General features: G+C 41.7%; 1 protein-coding gene across 1 annotated transcript in view; it reads left to right on the forward strand.

The window, feature by feature from the left end:
- Nucleotides 1-21,482, forward strand: part of LOC120998111 (collagen alpha-1(XIX) chain-like) — an 861,475-nt gene that overhangs the window by 642,072 nt on the left and 197,921 nt on the right. Inside the window, exons 14-15 of the mRNA XM_040428630.1 lie at nt 6,448-6,501; nt 8,533-8,568. Of these exons, the coding sequence (XP_040284564.1) occupies nt 6,448-6,501; nt 8,533-8,568 (90 nt within the window). The remainder of the gene's footprint in view (nt 1-6,447; nt 6,502-8,532; nt 8,569-21,482) is intronic.

The following is a 21,482-nucleotide window of genomic DNA, read 5'->3' on the forward strand; positions in this document are numbered from 1 at the left end:
TCCAGGATTCCGCCATTTTAAGGCAAATTTCCTTCATCATGGTTCTTTTTCACAGAGCAGTATACTTTTCAGTAGTATCTGGTTGTTTTTCACTGTTATTTTGCTCTGTATGCACTTGCTTCCTGGTAAGCATATACCTATTTGATGCAACCAATAATCACAGTATAAAATATGGTGGAAAGCAAAAATATTAGCCTCTCTTGAGGCAAAAGGTAAAACTCAGACTTCCCCATATTCCCATTGGACAATGCAGATACGGTGTAGTTACTAATCCCAGCTGGGTCCTATTCACACAACCAAGAATTTGTGAGAACCTACTCTCTGTTTAAAAATTTTGTACAGTCGGACAGTTGCAGGAAAGCTTTTCTATGCTGTCTCTAGATTTTATTCCATAGACAAGCTATAACTTGTACACTGCAATCTAAAGCCTCATTCACACGTCAGTGTTTTGGTCAGTGATTTCCATCAGTGAGCGTGAGCCAAAACCAGGATTGGAGCCTCCACAGACATATGGTATAAGGGAAAGATCTGCACCTGCTCTGTGTTTAGAGCTGCACCTGGTTTTGGCTCACAATCACTGATGGAAATCACTGATCAAAACACTGATGTGTAAATGAGGCATATATATTATTGTCAGACCCCAGTGTTTATGCGAGGAACATTTCCACAGGTTTCCTGCTGATGTACTCTGTGCTTCCAGCAGGAGCGATTCTGGCATACAAATCTTCTTGGGTGATATCTGCTTCTATCCTGTACCAATGCGGCCTAAAAATAGGTAAAAATTAAAATTGCTCACATTGTTTTAAGGTGTACTTTTAAACTAAAGAAATGACACATTTATGTTCTTAGACTTCAGCCATTTTTAATTTCTTATTTCTAAACGTGAAGCTGGAATATCTAGCAGCTCCACTTCAGATCTTTGCTAGATTTGTGCTATGAAGAATTTCTTTAAAGCAGAACATAGAGTACTTGCTTAGATGTTTATATCTCTTAGGTTTGTAGTCTGAAGAAAGAATTAATGGTACTTTAACCACTCCAGGACAATCACAGTAAATTTACTGTACGTGGGTGTTTGCTGATCCTTATGCCGAACTAAAGAAATGTGGGTTCATTCTTCTACTGCCAATTACAGGTGAAACTCGAAAAATTAGAATATCGTGCAAAGTTCATTTATTTCAGTAATGCAACTTAAAAGGTGAAACTAATATATGAGATAGACTGATTACATGCAAAGCGAGATATTTCAAGCCTTTATTTGATATCATTTGGATGATTATGACTTACAGCCTATGAAACCCCAAAGTCACAATTTTGAGGTACCCTTTGCTCAGGGGGTATGGATTAATTAGCTGACTAGAGTGTGACACTTTGAGCCTAGAATATTGAACCTTTTCACAAAATTCTAATTTTAAGCTGCATTAATGCAATTCCTTTTAATTTGCATTACTGAAATAAATGGACTTTTGCACGATATTCTAATTTTTCGAGTATATATTCCCACCCCCACACCTAGACTATGAGGCATGGATGATATCATTAGTACCAAAAACACAAGTACTATGATAACCATAGTGCTTGCATGAAAAGTGTGTTACAGTGAAGGCCTTCACTGTAATTCTACATAGCTCGAGCCTATCATAGAGAACTGGAAAATCAGCTCCTTGTCTTGCAAAATCAGAGCACTAGTATAAAACTAATAAGAAGTCTGTTTCTGGCAGAAACATACTGTACTTGGCATCTAATATTAATTTTGAGGTAAAATAATTGGATGAACCAACTGTCTTAAAACATAATGTGGAAAAAATAAGAAAATATGCCTTTCTCTTAGAGGTTTTTTGCCAATATTTCTCTTTATCATACATCTTATACATAATGAAAAGTACTCCTCTATTAACAGTGACCAAATTACTTAGACAAATAGTTACCCACATGCAACCACTTCCCCAGTCAAAGCATCCAATTTTTATGTACTGTACCAACATTTTAAGTTGTACCATATCAAGATATGTGATGTCCAGTGACCCAGTCCAGTATAAAACATACTTTCTCATGGAAAAGATCTGATTAGTTTGACAGGACCAGTCCCTCATTTACCCATTCTATGGAGTTATGCACTTATTTTCATGTATGTACTTCAGATTAGCATCTCTTATTAAACCTTCAAATACTTTACCCAAAATACCAAAGAAAGGTTAAAATTACAGATTCCACCTTTCATTTTTATACAGCTCCTTTAGAAAATGAAAGGTGGAATCTGATTGGTTGCTATGGGTAACTAAGCCAGTTCTCCTTTATACCAGTGTGATAATGTAGTTGCTTGCGTCATGTAAGTCTTCCCAAATTTAATTTTTTTTTAACAAATCACAGTTTTTTTTCCAACCTGTATTTAGCACTTTCTGTAGTTGTTTTCAACCAAAACCATGATGCACTTCTCCTTTCTCTGCCATAGCAACAGCACCGCCCTTAACAATGCTTAACGAGTTTATAGATCCTCCCACCCAGCAAGTTACTCCCCTATTACTACCCCTGTTGCTGTTTTGACAGGTGCATGGATATAGCTTCAAAGTAAATAAGCAAGAGATGAATAAACATAGTCATATGGCCACAGCCCAAAATGAAAGATAGGAGCAAAAAAGGTCAAAGAAATACATCACAAAATTACAGCTACCTTCATAAATTATTATTTTATATTTATAATAATATAATATTTAATATATAATGTAATATTAATATTAATAATAATGTAATATGTTTCAAGGATGACAAAGCCTTTTTTGCTAAATTCTTGTATTGAACAGCTCTACCTGCGTAATGATGATACCAGAATATTCATAAGCTCCTAGCTTTTTTCAACCCCCTATGGCTAATTAAGTTGGGGGAAAAAACTGTCACTCCATGGCAGAGGAGCAGAGAAAGCAAGAAGCTCATGAATATCAGGACTCATCGGCATGCACTGCCTAGAAGCTTAAAACTAGTGACAGATTCTCTATAAGGACTCTATAATGACAGGGATTTTACCACAGTACTGGCACATAGCAAATGTGATGCCAATATTCAAAAAGGAGTCAAAAAGTGAATCCATAAACTACAGGCCTGATTGTTTACTATGGGCAAGAAAGCCAGTTCTACTTTACACCATTTTGATAAGTGACCCCATTAATTCTCAGAGAACATGAGGTGTATACCAACTGGGTCTGGTGATTTGTCCATTTTAATCTTTCAAGGTTCTCCCTAGTCAGACAAGTGACATTTATTGGGGAGTTTGTCTGCATTTTACTTGACATTTCATTTTCTTGTATGAATTCAGTGAAGAAAAACATGTTTAAAAAGTCATCTTTGTACTTGTCACCCTACACAATTCAAAAGGTCCACATTTTTACAGTTTAGCAGAATTTAATATTTATATAATTGAATAACATTTTAGAGTTACTCTTAAGTCCCTATTAGACTGTTCGATTTTCAGTTTAGTTCATTTATTGTGAACAAGCATTCATAAAAACGATTGTTCCTTATAAATGGCTAGTATAATTGAGTCGCTGATCAGCAAATTCTTGTTTGTCGACTGATGGACATCTTTCCTTGGGTTGAAGATGCCTGATTATCAGCAGAACATCTCCATATGTAATCAAGAATGTGCTGTCGATAATCAATAGAACTAAATATGGGAGGAATGACGGACGTAACATTTGTTCCTTCCACGTTCAGTTTGCATTGGTCTGTGCAATCAGGTTGGTGCAAAAGAGTGACTAGCACAAGCACTCGTGAATGGAACAAGTGCCGCTGAAACTTCTGAGATGAAACACAGTGCAATCTTGCACAAATGTTGCATCCTCTTCAAGCAGCAGATCGGCAATAAGATATTGCTGACCTATCTTGAGGATAGGTCATCAATATGTACCTGCTGCCCAACCCTAAGTGTTTTCCTCTTGTTATTTATTATCCTTTTTTTTATCTACAGTTTTTTCCCATATCTAAACCTTTTATTCTCATAATGTAAGTACAGAACCTCTCTCAATGAAAAATTGAGATGCATTAAAAAAATTCAGTGAAGTTAATGGCATTGTAAAACTGATAGAACTAAACCTCCCTGAAGTTCAATGGTTTTGTGGCCCCTCGAAAAAATACCCTATAGAAATGTATTATCTTATGGTCATTATTTCATAGGTGCCCTGCTACCTGCACCTTTGTTATTTTGTCAGGACTGTTGTTAAATATTAAGTCCAAGAGGGCCTGCTTCTAGCTGGGTCCTGCACTATTTTGGAAAAGTAATTATTAGAGATAAGCGAATTTCCCAAACTGTTTTTCATGTTCAATTCAGTCAATTTGGTCCAAATACATTCAACCAGAATTGAAAGTGCCCCATTTTCCCTGAAAAGTCATGCATGACATTTTGGAGTCTCCTAGGATTCTACCCAACCTTTTCAGAATCTTTAAAATCAAGACAGCATTAGTAATGTCAAAGTGACACAACATATGAGGCTATGGGAAAACGAATGGTAGCTGGTAGTAACAAGCAGCCTGTTTAAAAACAGGTTAAAAAATGGTCAAAAATGCCTTCTTTGTTTTCTGAACTGTGAAATGACAGTTGCCATTTTAATTGATTTGTGAGGGACAAATACAACACACAGGGGGGGGGGGAACATTTTTAAAAACTACAGTTCCCATTTGCCAGTCTTGATCCCCCTGCCCTGGAGTAAGGTGCACTTAATTTATTATGGGGCAGATACCTCTTAATAAATAAGTCACATCTCTGGCGCTCCATGTGCCAGAAACTCAAGTGTACACCAGCCAAGAGCTGGCATAGACTTGAGCTATAATTTATGCCAGATTCTGGAGGAAGTCATAGTAAATCTGATTGGTGTTGGGAAGCCCGCCCCATCCAAGCCCCACCCATTTTATTGCCACTTCAGAACAATGGTGAGAAGGTCAAAAAGTAGCAAATTATGGTTCATATATGGCGTGGGTCATAATTAGCAATTTTACTTACGACACAATAGTGGTGTAAAAACTTTAATGTGTTCCTATAATTTGTTGGAAACCAAAGTTTGGGGGAAATTTATAACAAATTTGATTCATTTACAATCAATTAGTTCAACTCTAGTACTTTAGTTTTGTTTAGTTATTTGTTTATGAAATCTACGTCTCAGTCTCCCATTTCATATTTTACTTATTTGAGGAGTGTAATTATTTTACCCCATCTGGTTTGTAAATGTTTTTTATTTTTTATTTTTTATTACTACATAGTGGGGTTTTTTTTGCCAATAGCGGCTATATATTAGTTTATAGGATTTAATCAAGACCAAAAAATTGTTATTTAGATCCTGATGAATAAACACAAGGAATTAAAGGAGTGTACATTTTCTTTTTCCCATGGTTATACATTTTTTTTACATTTTCTCAAGCTTTAGTCTTTATCACTTTATATAACATAATGCATTTTAAGTATTCATTTTAATTACTAATATTCAGTACTAAGGAAGATATACAGCATATCCAACATACAAAAACATTAACTCTTGCTCTTAAGTATATATATATAAGTAATTTTGCGCACAATATCTAGTAGTACAAGCTATGTAGATGCTGCTCAGCAGCACTTGATCACGCTGGAAGCGCTGCAGTGGGAAGGGATGAATCCAATACTTCAAATGAAGAAGATCCCAGCAAACAATATACAGGATGCGTTTTGGCCCCTCCCAGCCTTTTTCAACTGATAAAATGAAACAAAGGTCTAGTGAGACTATACAGTGGCTGCTGGGATCTTCTTCATATCTAGTATTAGAAGCTGACACGTTTACATTGAATTACATAACTGTAAATTCTCCTTCTGGTTACTAAAGTGTTCTTGGCTTGGAAGACTACTGTTACGTTTAAGTGGTTTTGAAGATGTTCGGTTGGCTGCTCCCTATCCCCAGTTGCTCAATCTCTGTAAATTGATCTACAAATGTCACTAATATTATAAATAAAACAAGCACTAGATGAACCTTATTTGCTTTTACTTTTAAGTGTTTATAGATGAACAAGGGAACTTAAATTTCCAATTTACCTCATGAAGCATTTTGTGAGCTTGTTAAAGGCCAACTAACAGCTAAATCAGAACTATTTATTCCTCCACTAATTTAATTCAAGTGGGTATTTAAAATCTCATAACTCTAAATGATGCTTCTTCCAGATGGTAAATTAATGTAATTTTAGCAAGAAGAGAAGTTGCACAGATATCTAGTATTTAGAACACTCGCTGATTTAATGCTTTGCACCCACCAATGCACAGATGTTGCTTATCATTTTAGTGCCAGCCTGTCTCTATATTTCCACTTACTGTGATCTGTGCAATGAAGATTGGAGGGTATTGAACATCTAAGTTGTTTTCATTATTATCACTGTGTTAATAATTCAGTAGGAATGCACACAGTTTTCAATTATAAATATGCACTTTTTCCCCCACAGGGTTTGGATGGTATTCCAGGCCTTCCAGGTCCAATTGGCACCAAGGGAGAAAAGGTAGTATACACTTTCCATAAAATTTTCATTGCAAAGAAAATAATTGTTCATAAAAATGCAATCAAAGTTTCAAATATATTCATTTATGAAGGATTCAAATGTATTTGATATATCATAATGGGGTTTCCATAGAAGGGACTTGCACATTGCTTCGTACAGTTAATGTTAACAATGCAGAATATTGCTACAGATCTGTAATGTAATATTCTAAGTAAAAAAAAGCATTTCAATTCCCATAAAAATATAAATTTTATTAAACATTATTACTTAAAGCATATAAGTAAGGAAAGGATCTGATAATGAATACAGCCAGCTGGCATCCCAATCACATTAAAGGGATTATCTGGAAATTTATATTCATGACCTATCCTTAGGATAGGTCATCAATATCAGATTGTGGGTTCTACACCTTGGGCCCCTGCAGATTAGCTGTTAGAAGAGGCAGATGCTCCATAAGCGCCACTGCCTCTTTCTAAACCATGTGACGTTACCGTATATTGGTCACATGGCCTAATTGCTGCTCAGCCCCATTCAAGTCTATGGGGCTGAACTGCAATATCATGCACAGCCACTATACAATGTACAGTGCTGTGATTGGAAAGCTGCCAGGAGCCTTTTGCTCTCACCAGAGTGGTGAGCACAGAAGCTCCCTGAAGCATTTGCTCAGCGGGGGTGCTGGAACTTGGACACCCACCGATGTGATGATGATGACCTATCCTGAGGATAAGACATCATTATCAATTCCTGGATATCCTCTTTAAAAATCTGTGTTACAATTATAGCATAATAGGCCTCTGCTATAGCAGCCACTATTTTGTGTTATATAATATTTAGTGACCACTAAAAATAACAGCAATTCAATGTACTGCTCACTCTTGGTCAATGATTCAGAACATCAACGAACATTTCACATATTGCATATGTGGGTGGCTGGTGAGGAAATATTGATAAGAATCCAGGAGACACTTGTCAGCATTGCACAAGATGGGATTAAAGTTTATTGTCCCTGCTCGTCTACTACTGTAGTCACGTGTCCCCCCATATATACTGAGGTCACGTGTCCCCCCATCAATGGATGTTGATCTCAGTGCAGCAGGGAGAGGAAGACCCGTCCTGACAAAGCAGAGGCGAAACGCTCGTCGAGGTATTTTTCATAAATTGCGCTGCTCTTTATATACCCCCAATCATGTCTTGTGGTATATATTGCACATAATATTATGACAACTTGTGGAAAATTTTGGTCACAGTGTTATTGGCTCTCCTGACCAGGTTGTGGGTGGTGTTTTTTTTTTTTTTTGGGGGGGTTCTTCTTTTTACTTTACTTTCTTTCTTCTTTCTCCTTCTTTTCTATTTTCGGTTTTTCATTTTTCTGTTTTTATTTTTTTTTCCTCCATTTTCTCCGCCTCATTGTTTATTCCTGGGCTCATGCTGTACCATTGTTTTGGGTAATATAGTTATTATACACATCCTAAATGTGTACTTGATATAGGTATCTACCCGTACAGAGGGATATACCCATGCATGTAGTAACAGGTAGGCCGTTTTGTGATATTCATGTTTTATAGTGTGCACTCTCTGGACATGGTGACACTTGACATGTGGAAGATCTTTTTGCGAGTAGCAGCACCATAGGTCAGATGATTTTGGCACCCTTATACATTTGTCGTTTTCCTTTTATCATTACCATTATACTGTTATATATTGTGTACATGGATTTTTATGCAATAAAGTGGATATATTGTGGACTATATTGTGTATGTCTTTGTTGTTTGTGAGTGAGCAACATTATAGGAATATGTTCTGGGAGCACTGAACCTATTGGCGCGGACCAGGTAAGTTTCAACTAAACCATAGGTCGGCCACTGTGGGAGGGCTGTCTGACTCTTGAATAACCCCTATAAGGGTGTTTGAGCTTTTAAAGTCTATTACACTGCTAATTTATCTTCTGTTATCCCTTACATGTATTCTTATGGATGATAACAAATTATTTATTCTGATAAATTATACAGTAAGCTATTATTTCTTTGTAAGGGTGAAACTGGACCACCTGGACCGGCAGCATCACCTGTAAGTACAGTATATGCATCAAGTACAGATTATTTTATATACATACAGTAACCAACTGAAAACTGTGATTTCTTTACAGCACTTTGCAATTAATATTTAAAAAGTCAAATGGAAAGCACATTTTTTAATAGCAAATAAACCTATATTAGAATCTAAAGTATTAACAATTACAGTAATGTGACATTACTTTGTATGAGTGTACAGATTATTATTGGTCTATGCTGTAACTTAGTGCATTTTTTTGTGGATTTCTAAATGTACAGCTAGAATGTTTACCAAGAATGAAAAGCCTGTTTTACTAAGCATGCGATCAATGACTAATCAATTTAGGCATAACTTTAGTCATATGACTTAAAACAGACTCATATATCTTAAAATCAGTGGTCATCGCTAGTGTTGATCGAGCACCAAAGTGTTCGGATGCTCGGGTCGAACAGCGCGCGATCCGAGCACAATTGAAGTCAATTGGAGAACCCGAGCATTAAACCAGGCACCACCTGATCTGAAGAGGGGAGGGTGAAATTGATAGAAACACTACCAAAATGGTTTGGAAACAGCATGGGGAGGATGTCTGAATGCATCTTGAACTCCCAGGTCGCTGCTGGGAACGATGTTGTCCGAGTAGTATACCACTTTTACAGATTGACAATAATACGCACAAAACCGAAGATAAAATCGATTTTAGTGGAAAGATTGTTAGGAAACATTCTTTCCTGTATATTTACAAGTGCTGCCAAAAATTACAAGGAAGAGGCATTTCGATACAACCTGTATATCACATAATGGAAGGCCACATTCACATTGTGGTACAATTGTTCAGGTAGTGGGACTCCTAATATCATAAAGCCTATGCACTAATTGAAAGGGCTTTCAAAAATTACAAGGAACCGGTACTCCAATACACCCTTTATTACACATAAAGGAGGGCATCATACACCCTTAAAAAATTATAATTGATGGCCTGCTGGTGACCCTCAAAAACATTAAGAGAAAGGGCCTGCTGGTGACCCTCTAAAACATTACGGACGAGGGCCTGCTGCTGATCTGAGCATCGAAAAAATTATGTGTGAGTGCCTGCTGCTGAGCTGACCATTGAAAAAATTATGGGCGAGTGCCTGCTGCTTAGCTAACCATTGAAAAAATTATGGGCGAGGGCCTGCTGGTGAGCTGACCCTGTAAAACATTATGGTTAAGTTCCTGCTGGTGAGCTGACCCTGAAAAGCATTGTATGAAAGGGCCTGCTGGTTAGCTGACCCTCTAAAAGATTGTAGGTGAAGGCCTGCTGGTGAGCTCACCCTGTAAAACATTATGGTTGAGGGCCTGCTGGTGAGCTAACTCTCTAAAATATTGTATGTGAGGGCCTGCTGGTGAGCTGATTCTGTAAAACATAATGGTTGAGGGCCTGCTGGTGAGCTGACCCTCAAAAACATTATATGCGAGGGCTTGCTGGTGATCTGACCCTCTAAAAGATTGTAGGTGAGGGCCTGCTGCTGAGCTGACCATCTAAAACATTAGGGGCGAGTGCCTGCTGCTGATCTGAGCATTCAAAAAATTATGGGCGAGTGCCAGTTGCTGAGCTGACCATTTAAAAAATGATGGGCGAGTGCCTGCTGCTTACCTAACCATTAAAAAAATTATGGGCAAGGGTCTGCTGGTGAGCTGACCCTGTAAAACATTATGGTTGAGGGCCTGCTGACCCTCAAAAACATTATATGCGAGAGCCTGTTGGTGAGCTGACCCTCTAAAAGATTGTAGGTGAGGGCCTACTGGTGAGCTGACCCTGTAAAACATTATGGTTGAGGTTCTACTGGTGAACTGACCCTTAAAAAACATTATATGCGAGAGCCTGCTGGTGAGCTGACCCTCTAAAAGATTGTAGGTGAGGGCCTGCTGGTGAGCTGACCCTGTAAAACTTTATGGTTGAAGGCCTGCTGGTGAGCTGACCCTCAAAAACATTATGTGGGAGGGCCTGCTGGTGAGCTGACCCTCTAAAAGATTGTAGGTAAGGGCCTGCTGGTGAGCTGACCCTATAAAACATTATAGTTGAGGGCTGCTGCTGAGCTGACCCTCTAAAACTCTACATGCGAGGGCCTTCAGATGAGCTGACCCTCTAAAAGATTGTAGGTGAGGGCCTGTTGGTGAGCTGACCCTGTAAAACATTATATGCGGGCACGTGCAGGTGAGCTGACCCTCTACAACATTAGGAGCGAGGGCAGACTAATAAGCATGTTGATATGATGGAAAAGGAGGAGGACGAGAAAAGGAAGATTGAACCATATACCCTTTTTTTGTGGTGGAAAGGGTACATGGGAATACAGTGTATTCCGTACATTATAAAAAACACATTTAAAGTGACTTTATGTTCAGCCGCTTTCCTCTGGTGGAGTCGAAAAGTCAGGGGCAATCCAGGCATTGTTCATTTTAGTCAACCTGTCAACATATTTAGTAGTACAGTAGGCCGCGCATCAGGGTGAGTGCGCTAACGAGGTGTCAGGAAACTGTCTCAGGCTTTGGGGACTATTGCCCTGCCTCTGTTGGAACTGCTGTGTGTTCCCCTCGTCTTCCCTCCTCGGTTGCCAAAGGAACTACTTACTCTGCCGCCAGCGATGTCAGCTGGAAATTTTTGGAGCAATTTTTCCACAAGGATCTTCTGGTATTGCACCATTTTGCTCGTCCTTTCCACCGCAAGAATTAGAGATGAGAAGTTCTCTTTGTAGCAGGGGTCGAGAAAGGTGAACAACCAGTAATCGGTGTTGTCCAAAATGCGTAAAACGTGTGGGTCACGGGAAAGGCAGCCTAACATAAAGTCAGCAGTATGCCAGAGTCCCAACAGGCAAGACTTCGCTGTCTTCATCAGGAGGATGACTCTCAATCTCCTCATCCTCTTCCTCCTCTTCTGCCCATCCACGCTGAACAGATGGAATTAAACTTCCATGGGTACTACCCTCTGTAGCGGAGGCAACCATCTCCTGCTCCTCCTCCTCTTCCTCCTCCTCCTCCTCATCATCCAATATGCACTGAGAAGACGAACTGAGGGTGGTCTGGCTTTCACCCTGCGTAATGTCTTCCCCCATTTCCACCTCTTTGACATGCAAAGCGTCGGTCTTAATTGTGAGCAGCAAGTGTTTGAGTACACACAGAAGTGGGATGGTGACACTGATAATAGCATTATCGCCATGCCCAGTCCTCGCTTGTGAAGAGCGGAAGCTGACTGGAAAGGCTCACAACTGACGGTGAGCGGGCAATTCTAAGCGCTGCTGCAGCATTGACTGACCGGCAGAAGCTGTCGATGACTTGCGGAAATGGGCACACACGTGGCGCACCCTCAACAGTAGCTCAGAAAAATTGGCTTAGGTTTTGAGAAACTGCTGATCCACTAAGTTAAAGACATAAGCTAGGCATCAGATGTGTGTGAGTTTGCCGAGCTCCAAAGCCGCCACCAAGTTACGGCCATTATCAGACACAACCATGCCTGGTTATAGGTTGATTGGCCAGAGTCACAGCTCAGTCTGGTCTCTTATACCTTGCAACAGCTCTGCGGCGGTGTGCTGTTTGTCACCTAAGCAGATCAGCTTAAGCACAGCCTGTTGATGCTTCCCCACTGCAGTACTACACTACTTCCAGCTACCGACTGATGGCTGGGGCTGCAAGAGGATAATTCTGAGGTGGAAGTGGAGGCGGAGGAGGAGAAGTGGTGGTTGGAGCCACTAACTTAGGTTGTGGCGGAAACCCTTATGGAATTAGGATCCGCGATCCTTGGCATCGGTAGCACCTGTGCATTACCAGGGCACGACTCGCTCCTGGCCTCCACAACGTTCACCCAGTGTGCCGTCAGGCAAATGTAGTGTCCCTGGCCGAAAGCACTTGTCCATGTGTCAGTGGTTAAGTGGACCTTCCCAATAACTGCATTGGTCAGGGAACGGATGATGTTACGGGACACATGCTGGTGTAAGGTGGGCACGGCACAACGTGAAAAATAGTGGCAGCTGTGGACTGCGTAATGAGGGACGGCCGCCGACATCAGGCTGTGGAAGGCCTCAGTGTCCACAAGCCTAAATGGCATCATTTCCAGGGTGGGTGGGTGGCTGGGTATTTGTGCTTGCGTTCAAATGCCTGGGGTAAGGACATTTGTACGCTGCGCTGGGACACGGTAGTGGATCTGGTCGCTGATGGTGCTTGTAAAGGCACATGTGCAGGACGGGAGGCAGCCGGGCATACGCCTTCGACAGGGGAATGGCCAGCACGTAACACAGGGGAAGACAAGGCAGTGTTGTGACCCGCAGACACAGATTGTGGACCCAGGGGTTCAGCCCACCTATTACGGTGCTTGAATGCCTTGTGGCAGACCATGCTGGTGGTGGTGAGGTTGCTAGTGTTCACACCCCGCTCATTTTTGTATGGCACAGGTTGAAAATTACAATTCTTTTGTCGTCCGTACTTTCTTAAAAAAAGCGCCAGACTGCGGAACAACTACCCCTTGGCAAGGGAGATTTCAGCAAGGGTTTTGCTCTGGGGAACAGCTGCGGGCCTGTTTGGTGTGGCCCTGTCACGAGGGTGTCAAGAGCCACGTCTGACTCCGTTATACCCGGGGTCAGGAAGTCGCAGCGGGTGGCTGCGCGTTCGATGTACAAAAACAGTGCTGTTTCGTAATGGTAGCTTTCTGGGTTTGCCTTGCAATCCTTTTTGGCTCACTCAGGGATCTGTTGCTTCTCTTCCTCAGCTGTTTCTTGTCCAGCAATCCCAACCTCCTTATATTCCCATCTCCCACTTCTCTGGTTGCCAGATATAGAGCTTCCTGCCTGGACTTCTATACTGACCCACTGGAGATGAGTAGCTGAGATCCCTGGTTGTTGTTCCAGAGTGTTACCCTCCGGATCCCTGTTGGCCCTTGGTGGTCTGCTGTTGTTGCCCACCTGGGATTATATGTTTGTCTGTATTGTCTGTCCTCTCCTTGGTGTTTTCCTTTAGTGTCAGTGGTGCGGACTAGTGATCCCACCGCCCTGTTCACTACACAGGGCTCATCTTAGGGAAAGCCAGGGTTTAGGCACGTAATCGGCGTACGGGTGAGGAACCAGTCTAGGGACGTCAGGGCAGTCAGGTGCCAGCCGCAAGGTGAGTCAGGGGTCACCACCTTTCCCTCTCCCTTGGACAGGGCCTTCCCATTTCCCTCCCTTTGCGTGACGCTGGTCATTACAGGCCCACCTTCTCCCTTTTGCCACCCCACTGCCTCTTCCAGCCTGTTGCGGTGCTGCAGATCCCTCCCCCTCTGTACTGCTGTCCTCGCTCGGCTTGCCACCTTCCCAGGTTGGGTCAGTGACTTCATCACCCACCACCTCCTTTTCCACTTCCTCACTCTGCTCATCCTCCTGACTTGTTGACCTAACAACAACCTCAGTTATTGACAACTTTGTCTCATCCTAATCATCAACCTCTTGAGATACTAATTGCCGTTGACTTATTGGAAACTGTGTCTCATCATCATCATCCACCTCGTGATACACTAATTGCCATTCCACACCGTCATCTTCTTGTTACTGTGGATGTTCAAGAGTTTGGAATTCAGGGCACAAGATCTTATGTCCCTCTTCAAGCAGGCTTGTTGAGGGGCCCAAATTAAGGAATGGCGCTGAAAAGAGCTCCTCGGAATCACTTGTTTGCTAAGACTCTCCATGGTGGGAGGAAGGAGGATCAGGGTGGGGATTGTGTTGACCAGACAGTTGGCTACTGAGACTGGACTTTGTGGAAGACAGGGTGGTGCTTAACCGACTGGAAGCATTAATTGCTGCAATCCAACTGACCACCTGGCCGCATTGGTCTGACTTTGAGAGCGTTGTCATGTGCCGCCCTGCAAACTGAGACATGAAGCTAGGTATAGTGGATAATTGTTTTCCTTGTGCTCTGGCAGCAGGCACATTTTCAACGCGCCCAGTGCCACGGCCTCTGCATGCACCATCAGCATCACGGCCACTTCCCTGTCCCTTACTGCTCGCCTTCTTCATATTAAATGTTATATATGCTTGAAAGTATGTCACACGTACAGTATCGTAGGATTTGTAAGTGTATGCGGAAAAAATAAAAAAAAAAGGTATTTTAAATATAGAGATGTGTAAACGTCACACAGGAGATATCCCGTAGATAATGTTGCTGATGTCAGCAGCGGCTAAAAAAAATTACAGGGAATGTCACAGGTATTTGGGATGTGGAAACATTACACAGGAAAAATACAGCAGATAATGTCACTGATGTCAGCAGCGGCTAATAAAAAATGTCAGGGAATGTCATAGGTATTTGGGATGTGGAAACGTTACACAGGAGAAATACCGCAGATAATGTCACTGATGTCAGCAGCGATTAATATAAAAATACAGGGAATGTCACAGGTATTTGGAATGTGGAAACATTACACAGGAGAAATACCCGAGATAATGTCGCTGATGTCACCAGCAGCTAAAATAAAATTACAGGGAATGTCACAGGTATTTGGGATGTGGAAACGTTACACAGGAGATATACCGCAGATAATGTCGCTGATATCACCAGCGGCTAATAAAAAATTACAGGGAATGTCACAGGTATTTGGGATGTGGAAACATTACACAGGAGATGTACCCCAGGTAATGTCACTGTCTGCAGCGGACACCGTCTACGGAAAGAGTACACTGGATGTCATGGATATTTTTTGGATGTGCACACGTTACACAGGAGATGTAACATAGTAACATAGTAACATAGTACATAAGGCCGAAAAAAGACATTTGTCCATCCAGTTCGGCCTGTTATCCTGCAAGTTGATCCAGAGGAAGGCCAAAAACCCTGTGAGGTAGAAGCCAATTTTCTCCACTTTAGGGGAATAAAAAATTCCTTCCCGACTCCAATCATGCAATCAGAATAACTCCCTGGATCAACGACCCCTCTCTAGTAGCTATAGCCTGTAATATTATTCAGCTCCAGAAATACATCCAGGCCCCTCTTGAATTCCTTTATTGTACTCACCATCACCACCTCCTCAGGCAGAGAGTTCCATAGTCTCACTGCTCTTACCGTAAAGAATCCTCTTCTATGTTTGTGTACAAACCTTCTTTCCTCCAGACGCAGAGGATGTCCCCTCGTCACAGTCACAGTCCTGGGGATAAATAGCTGATGGGATAGATCTCTGTACTGACCCCTGATATATTTATACATATTAATTAGATCTCCCCTCAGTCGTCTTTTTTCTAAAGTGAATAACCCTAATTTGGATAATCTTTCAGGGTACTGTAGTTGCCCCATTCCAGTTATTACTTTAGTTGCCCTCCTCTGAACCCTCTCCAGCTCTGCTATGTCTGCCTTGCTTACAGGAGCCCAGAACTGTGCACAGTACTCCATGTGTGGTCTGACTAGCGATTTGTAAAGTGGTAGGACTATGTTCCTATCATGGGAATCTATGCCCCTTCTGATGCAACCCATTATCTTGTTGGCCTTGGCAGCAGCTGCCTGACACTGGTTTTTGCTGCTTAGTATGCTGTTTATTAAAATTCCTAGATCCTTTTCCATGTCAGTGTTACCGAGTGTTTTACCATTTAGTATGTACGGGTGACTTGCATTTTTCCTTCCCATGTGCATAACTTTACATTTATCAGTGTTAAACCTCATCTGCCACTTATCTGCCCAAGCCTCCAATCTATCCAGATCCCTCTGTAGTAGTATACTGTCCTCATCAGTGTAATTTACTTTACACAGTTTAGTGTCATCTGTGAAAATTTATACTTTACTATGCAAGCCTTCTACAAGATCATTAATAAATATATTGAAGAGAATAGGGCCCAAGACTGACCCCTGAGGTACTCCACTAGTGACAGTGACCCAATCTGAGTGTGTACCGTTAATAACCACCCTCTGTTTTCTATCACTCAGCCAGTTACTTACCCACATACAGATGTTTTCTCCCAGTCCGAGCATTCTCATTTTATATACTAACCTTTTATGTGGTACAGTGTCAAATGCTTTGGAGAAGTCCAGATATACGACATCCATTGATTCGCCGCTGTCAAGTCTAGAACTTACCTCCTCATAGAAACTGATTAAATTAGTCTGACATGACCGATCCCTCACGAAGCCATGCTGATATGGCGTTATTTGCTTATTTCCGTTGAGATGCTCTAATATAGCATCTCTCAGAAAACCTTCAAACAGTTTACCCACAACAGATGTTAAACTTACCGGCCTATAGTTTCCAGGCTCTGTTTTTGGCCCCTTTTTGAATATTGGCACCACATATGCCACGCGCCAATCCTGTGGGACATTCCCTGTCAGTATAGAGTCTGCAAATATCAGAAATAAGGGTCTGGCTATGACATTACTTAATTCCTTTAGGATACGGGGGTGTATGTCATCCGGTCCTGGCGATTTGTCTATTTTAATCTTTTTAAGTCGCTGATGTACTTCTTCCTGGGTCAGACAGGACACTTTTAATGGGGAATTTATTTTTACATTCTGCATGTCATCTGACAGTTTATTTTCCTCAGTGAATACATTGGAGAAAAAAATATTTAACAGCTTTGCTTTCTCCTCGTCGCTCTCTGCGACTCCCCCCTCATTACTCTTTAAAGGGCCAACACCTTCAGATTTATACTTTTTATCATTTATATAATTGAAGAACATTTTAGGGTTAGTTTTACTCTCTTTGGCAATTAATCTCTCGGTCTCTAGTTTGGCCGCTTTTATTTATTTTTTACATGTTCTATTTTTTTCCTTATAGTTTTTCAGTGCTTTCGTGCTACCCTCCTGATTTAGTGTTTTATATGCTTTCTTTTTGTCATTTATTGCTTTCTTTACAGTTCTATTTATCCACATTGGTTTCTTTTTGTTCCTTAACCTTTTATTCCCATACGGTATGTACCTCTCACAATGAGTTTTTAGGATGTTTTTAAAGATATCCCATTTTGTGTCTGTATTTGTGAGGACTTTGTCCCAGTTAGTTTGGCCTATGGCCTCTCTTAGTTGGCTAAATTTAGCTTTTTTGAAGTTTGGTATTTTTGTTCCTCCCTGTAGAAACGCTCTTTTGAATGATAATTGGAAGGTTATTACTTTATGGTCACAATTTCCCAGGTGTCCCCCAACCTGCACATCTGTTGTTCTGTCAGGTCTATTGGTTAATACTAAGTCCAGTATGGCCGTCCCTCTAGTCGGGTCCTGAACCAGTTGGGAGAGGTAATTGTCTTTGGTTATTGCCACGAACCTGTTTCCCTTATGAGATATACAAGTTTCAGTTTCCCAGTCTATATCTGGGTAGTTGAAGTCCCCCATAATAACCACCTCATTATGATTTGCCGCCTCGTCTATCTCGTTTAGTAGTAGATTTTCTGTGGACTCTGGTATATTCGGTGGTTTATAGTAAACTCCAATTAGTAATTTATTGCTGTTTTTAGCTTCATGTATCTCTACCCACAGTGAATCCACATGTTCATGTCCCTCACTTATATTTTCTCGGACTGTCGGCTTTAGACAGGACTTTATATAAAGGCAGACCCCTCCCCCTCTCCGGTTTTGACGATCCTTTCTAAACAGACTGTAACCTTGTACATTAACTGCCCAGTCATAGCTATCATCCAGCCATGTCTCAGTTATTCCCACTATGTCATAGTCCTCCTCACACATCACTAATTCCAGTTCACCAGTTTTATTAGTCAGGCTTCTGGCATTAGTATACATACATTTGAGAGGTTTATGTATATTTTTTACCCTACACCTTTCCTTCTGAACTGTTCTAGTCCCTCCTTCCATTCCTCCCCCATTCTTATTACCTTGCCCCCGGTCTCTATATGCACTATCTTCCCCTCCTATAACGTAATTACCCTCCCCCCCAGTCCCTAGTTTAAACACTCCTCCAACCTTCTAGCCATCTTTCTCCCCAGCACAGCTGCCCCTTCCCCATTGAGGTGCAGCCCGTCCCTACGATAGAGCCTGTAGCCGATAGAAAAATCGGCCCAGTTCTCCAGGAACCCAAACCCCTCCTTCCTACACCAGTTTTTGAGCCACTTGTTAATCTCCCTAATCTCCCATTGCCTTTCTTGTGTGGCTCGTGGTACAGGCAGTATTTCGGAAAATACTACCTTTGAGGTCCTTGCCCTCAGCTTTTGACCTAAATCCCTGAAATCATTTTTAAGGACTCTCCACCTACCTCTAACTTTGTCATTGGTTCCGATATGGACCATGACCGCTGGATCATCTCCAGCCCCTCCCAGTAATCTGTCAACCCGATCCGCGATGTGTCGAACTCTAGCGCCAGGAAGACAGCACACTGTTCGGCGATCACGGTCTTTGTGACAGATTTCCCTATCTGTTCCCCTAATAATGGAGTCTCCCACTACCAGCACCTGTCTGGCCTGCCCTGCTCTCCTGGTTCCCTGCTTACTGGAGCTGACATTCCCCTGACTGGCAGAGGAAGTGTCTGGCTGCAGCAGTGCCGTCCCCGGACTGACATCCCCCTCATCTGCCAAACGTGCAAACTTGTTGGGGTGTGTCAGATCAGGGCTAGCCTCCCTGGCACTCTTCCCTCTACCCCGCTTTCTAACTTTTACCCAGCTAGCTACCTCACTTTCCTCAGCCTCCTCTCTGTCACCCTCCCCCTCATCTACCCCAAAGAGTGCTTGCTCGGTGAGAAGCAAACTCTTTTGCAAATTATCAATGCCTCTCAGTGTTGCAACTTGCCCATTTAGAGACTCGATCTGCGATTCCAAACGGGTAATTTGCTCACATCTAGAACAAAGATATACACCCTTGAACTCCTGTTCCAGGACTGCATACATCATGCAAGATGTGCACTGGACTGCGTTGTAAATTGTGCAACACATACTAAATGGGGATTACAACAGTAAAAAAGTAAAACAGTATAAATGATTTAGATCCTGTCTGCTGTAGTCGAAGGACCACGTAAAATTAAGCCAACAACACACAAGGAAATTATATCCAACCTTAGTTCCCAAACTCCTTTTCTTAAACTCCTGGTTTTTTAACTCCACTTAATAAGAAGCCACTTAGTAGAGCAAGCCTCAGAAAGAGCAGGCTCTGAAGAGTGTAAGTGGTTCAATTTATAGCACCTGGTTACCCCAGGCACTCGCCTTAATTAAGCAGAGAGAAAAAAAAAATAATCAATTTTAAATGCAAGTACTAGAATACAAACACTTAACTTTCAATGATCTCTGCTGCAATCCACACTCAGCCACCTGCAATCACTCCCACAAAACCACACGCAGCTCTAGTAGCGCAGTTAATGTCACTGTCCGTAGCGTACACCGTCTACGGAAAAAGTACACTGGATGTCACAGATATTTTTGGGACGTGCACAGGTTACACAGGAGATGTAGTGCAGATAATGTCACTGACTGCAGCGGCCTAACTATTGCACGCTATTTAACGCAGGGTGCGCTAAAAATAAATATATTGCTGCCACACACAACAGTCCTTAAAAGGACTTTTAGGTCTATAAAGGTTTCGCTAAAAATATATATTGCTGATGCCACACACAACAATAGTCCTTAAAAAGACTTTTGTGTCTCTGACAAGTTTTTCAACTTAAAAAAAAAAAAAATCACTCCCTACACTATCTTTCCCTTCTTCAGCACAGCTCTCCCTGACTAACACCCGATGACGTGTTCCGGCCAGCCAATCACTGTAGTGCCAGTAACCAACATGGCTACGGAATTACAGTGAAAGGCAGTACTTTCCCGCACATTTATTGGCTGCGTAGCAACAAATGTGCGGGGAGCAGACTCGAGCATTGTGCTCAAGCACATGCAGTATTTGGCTGAATACCGCCATGCATTGAGATGCTCGAGCCGAACTGGTGTTCGGCCGAGCATACTCGATCAACACTAGTCATCACCATGAAGGTAGACTGCGCCACTGCCCTTGGTGAATAGGGGCCCGATACATACTTTATCCTGCCTCTCAACATAGATTCACAGCATTTCTCTTTAGCCACCACTAAGTTGAGCTTAGTACAAAGAGATTTTACAGTTTCCTTTGAGTTCAATGGCAATTCATATACATGGAGCTCCCTCTAGGTGGCTAAAGTGTAAAGTGAATGAGAGAATTTATAGTTGGGATAGATGTATCAATGGTTTCATACTGGCTGTCTAGTATAAATGCATTGAGAAATAACTAGCACTTGTTCCACTTTTTTCAACATAGAAATCGGGTAAAATGGGTAAAGCAAAGTGCAATGAAACATGTTTGAAAAAGAAGATTAATCAAAGTGCCACCGACCCTGTTGATAAATCTTTTATAAGCTGTACATTGATGGGGATATTATGGCACATCATTATTAAAAGAGTGCCACTATAAGAGATCTAAAAAGTGATAAATAATTTTAAAAAAATGCCCCATACTACCAGGGGCGGGCTGGGAACTTAAAGTGGCCCTGGAAAAAAAAATGATTAAAAGTGGACCCATATTGAAGGCAGGTCCAAATTGATTGAAGGCAGGGCCAATGTAAGTAGGCAGAGTTAACATAAGTAAGCAGGGCCAGCTATTCTGCAATGCTGCTAAAATACTGCCCCCCCTGTATTCAACTCTATCACTGTCCTGAGGGTGGCAATAAAGTTAAATGCAGGAGTGCACTTTCTTCTTTCAACTAAGTGCATAAGTGCCAGATACTCCTAATTAATTAATGCTGAAAGCATCAGATCTCTATGTATCTGACATGAGGAGGACTTGAACGTCAACTGGGGTATCGGCCCACCATGACATTTTCCTGTAGGGTCTATGGCGAATCCGCCCTGGATACTACTTTTTGCTATAGAGCCCTATGAAATCTCTGTATGCCACTGCTAGAAATCTGTGTATGCCCCATTTACTTCTGGGAGTAATTAGTGGAATACAGAAGAGCGACAGCAGGGAATTCAATTTCTCTGCTTGTAGCTTCCCAGGGCTAT

The sequence above is a fragment of the Bufo bufo genome, chromosome 4, assembly GCF_905171765.1.
Source record: "Bufo bufo chromosome 4, aBufBuf1.1, whole genome shotgun sequence".
Taxonomy (NCBI): Eukaryota; Metazoa; Chordata; class Amphibia; order Anura; family Bufonidae; genus Bufo; species Bufo bufo.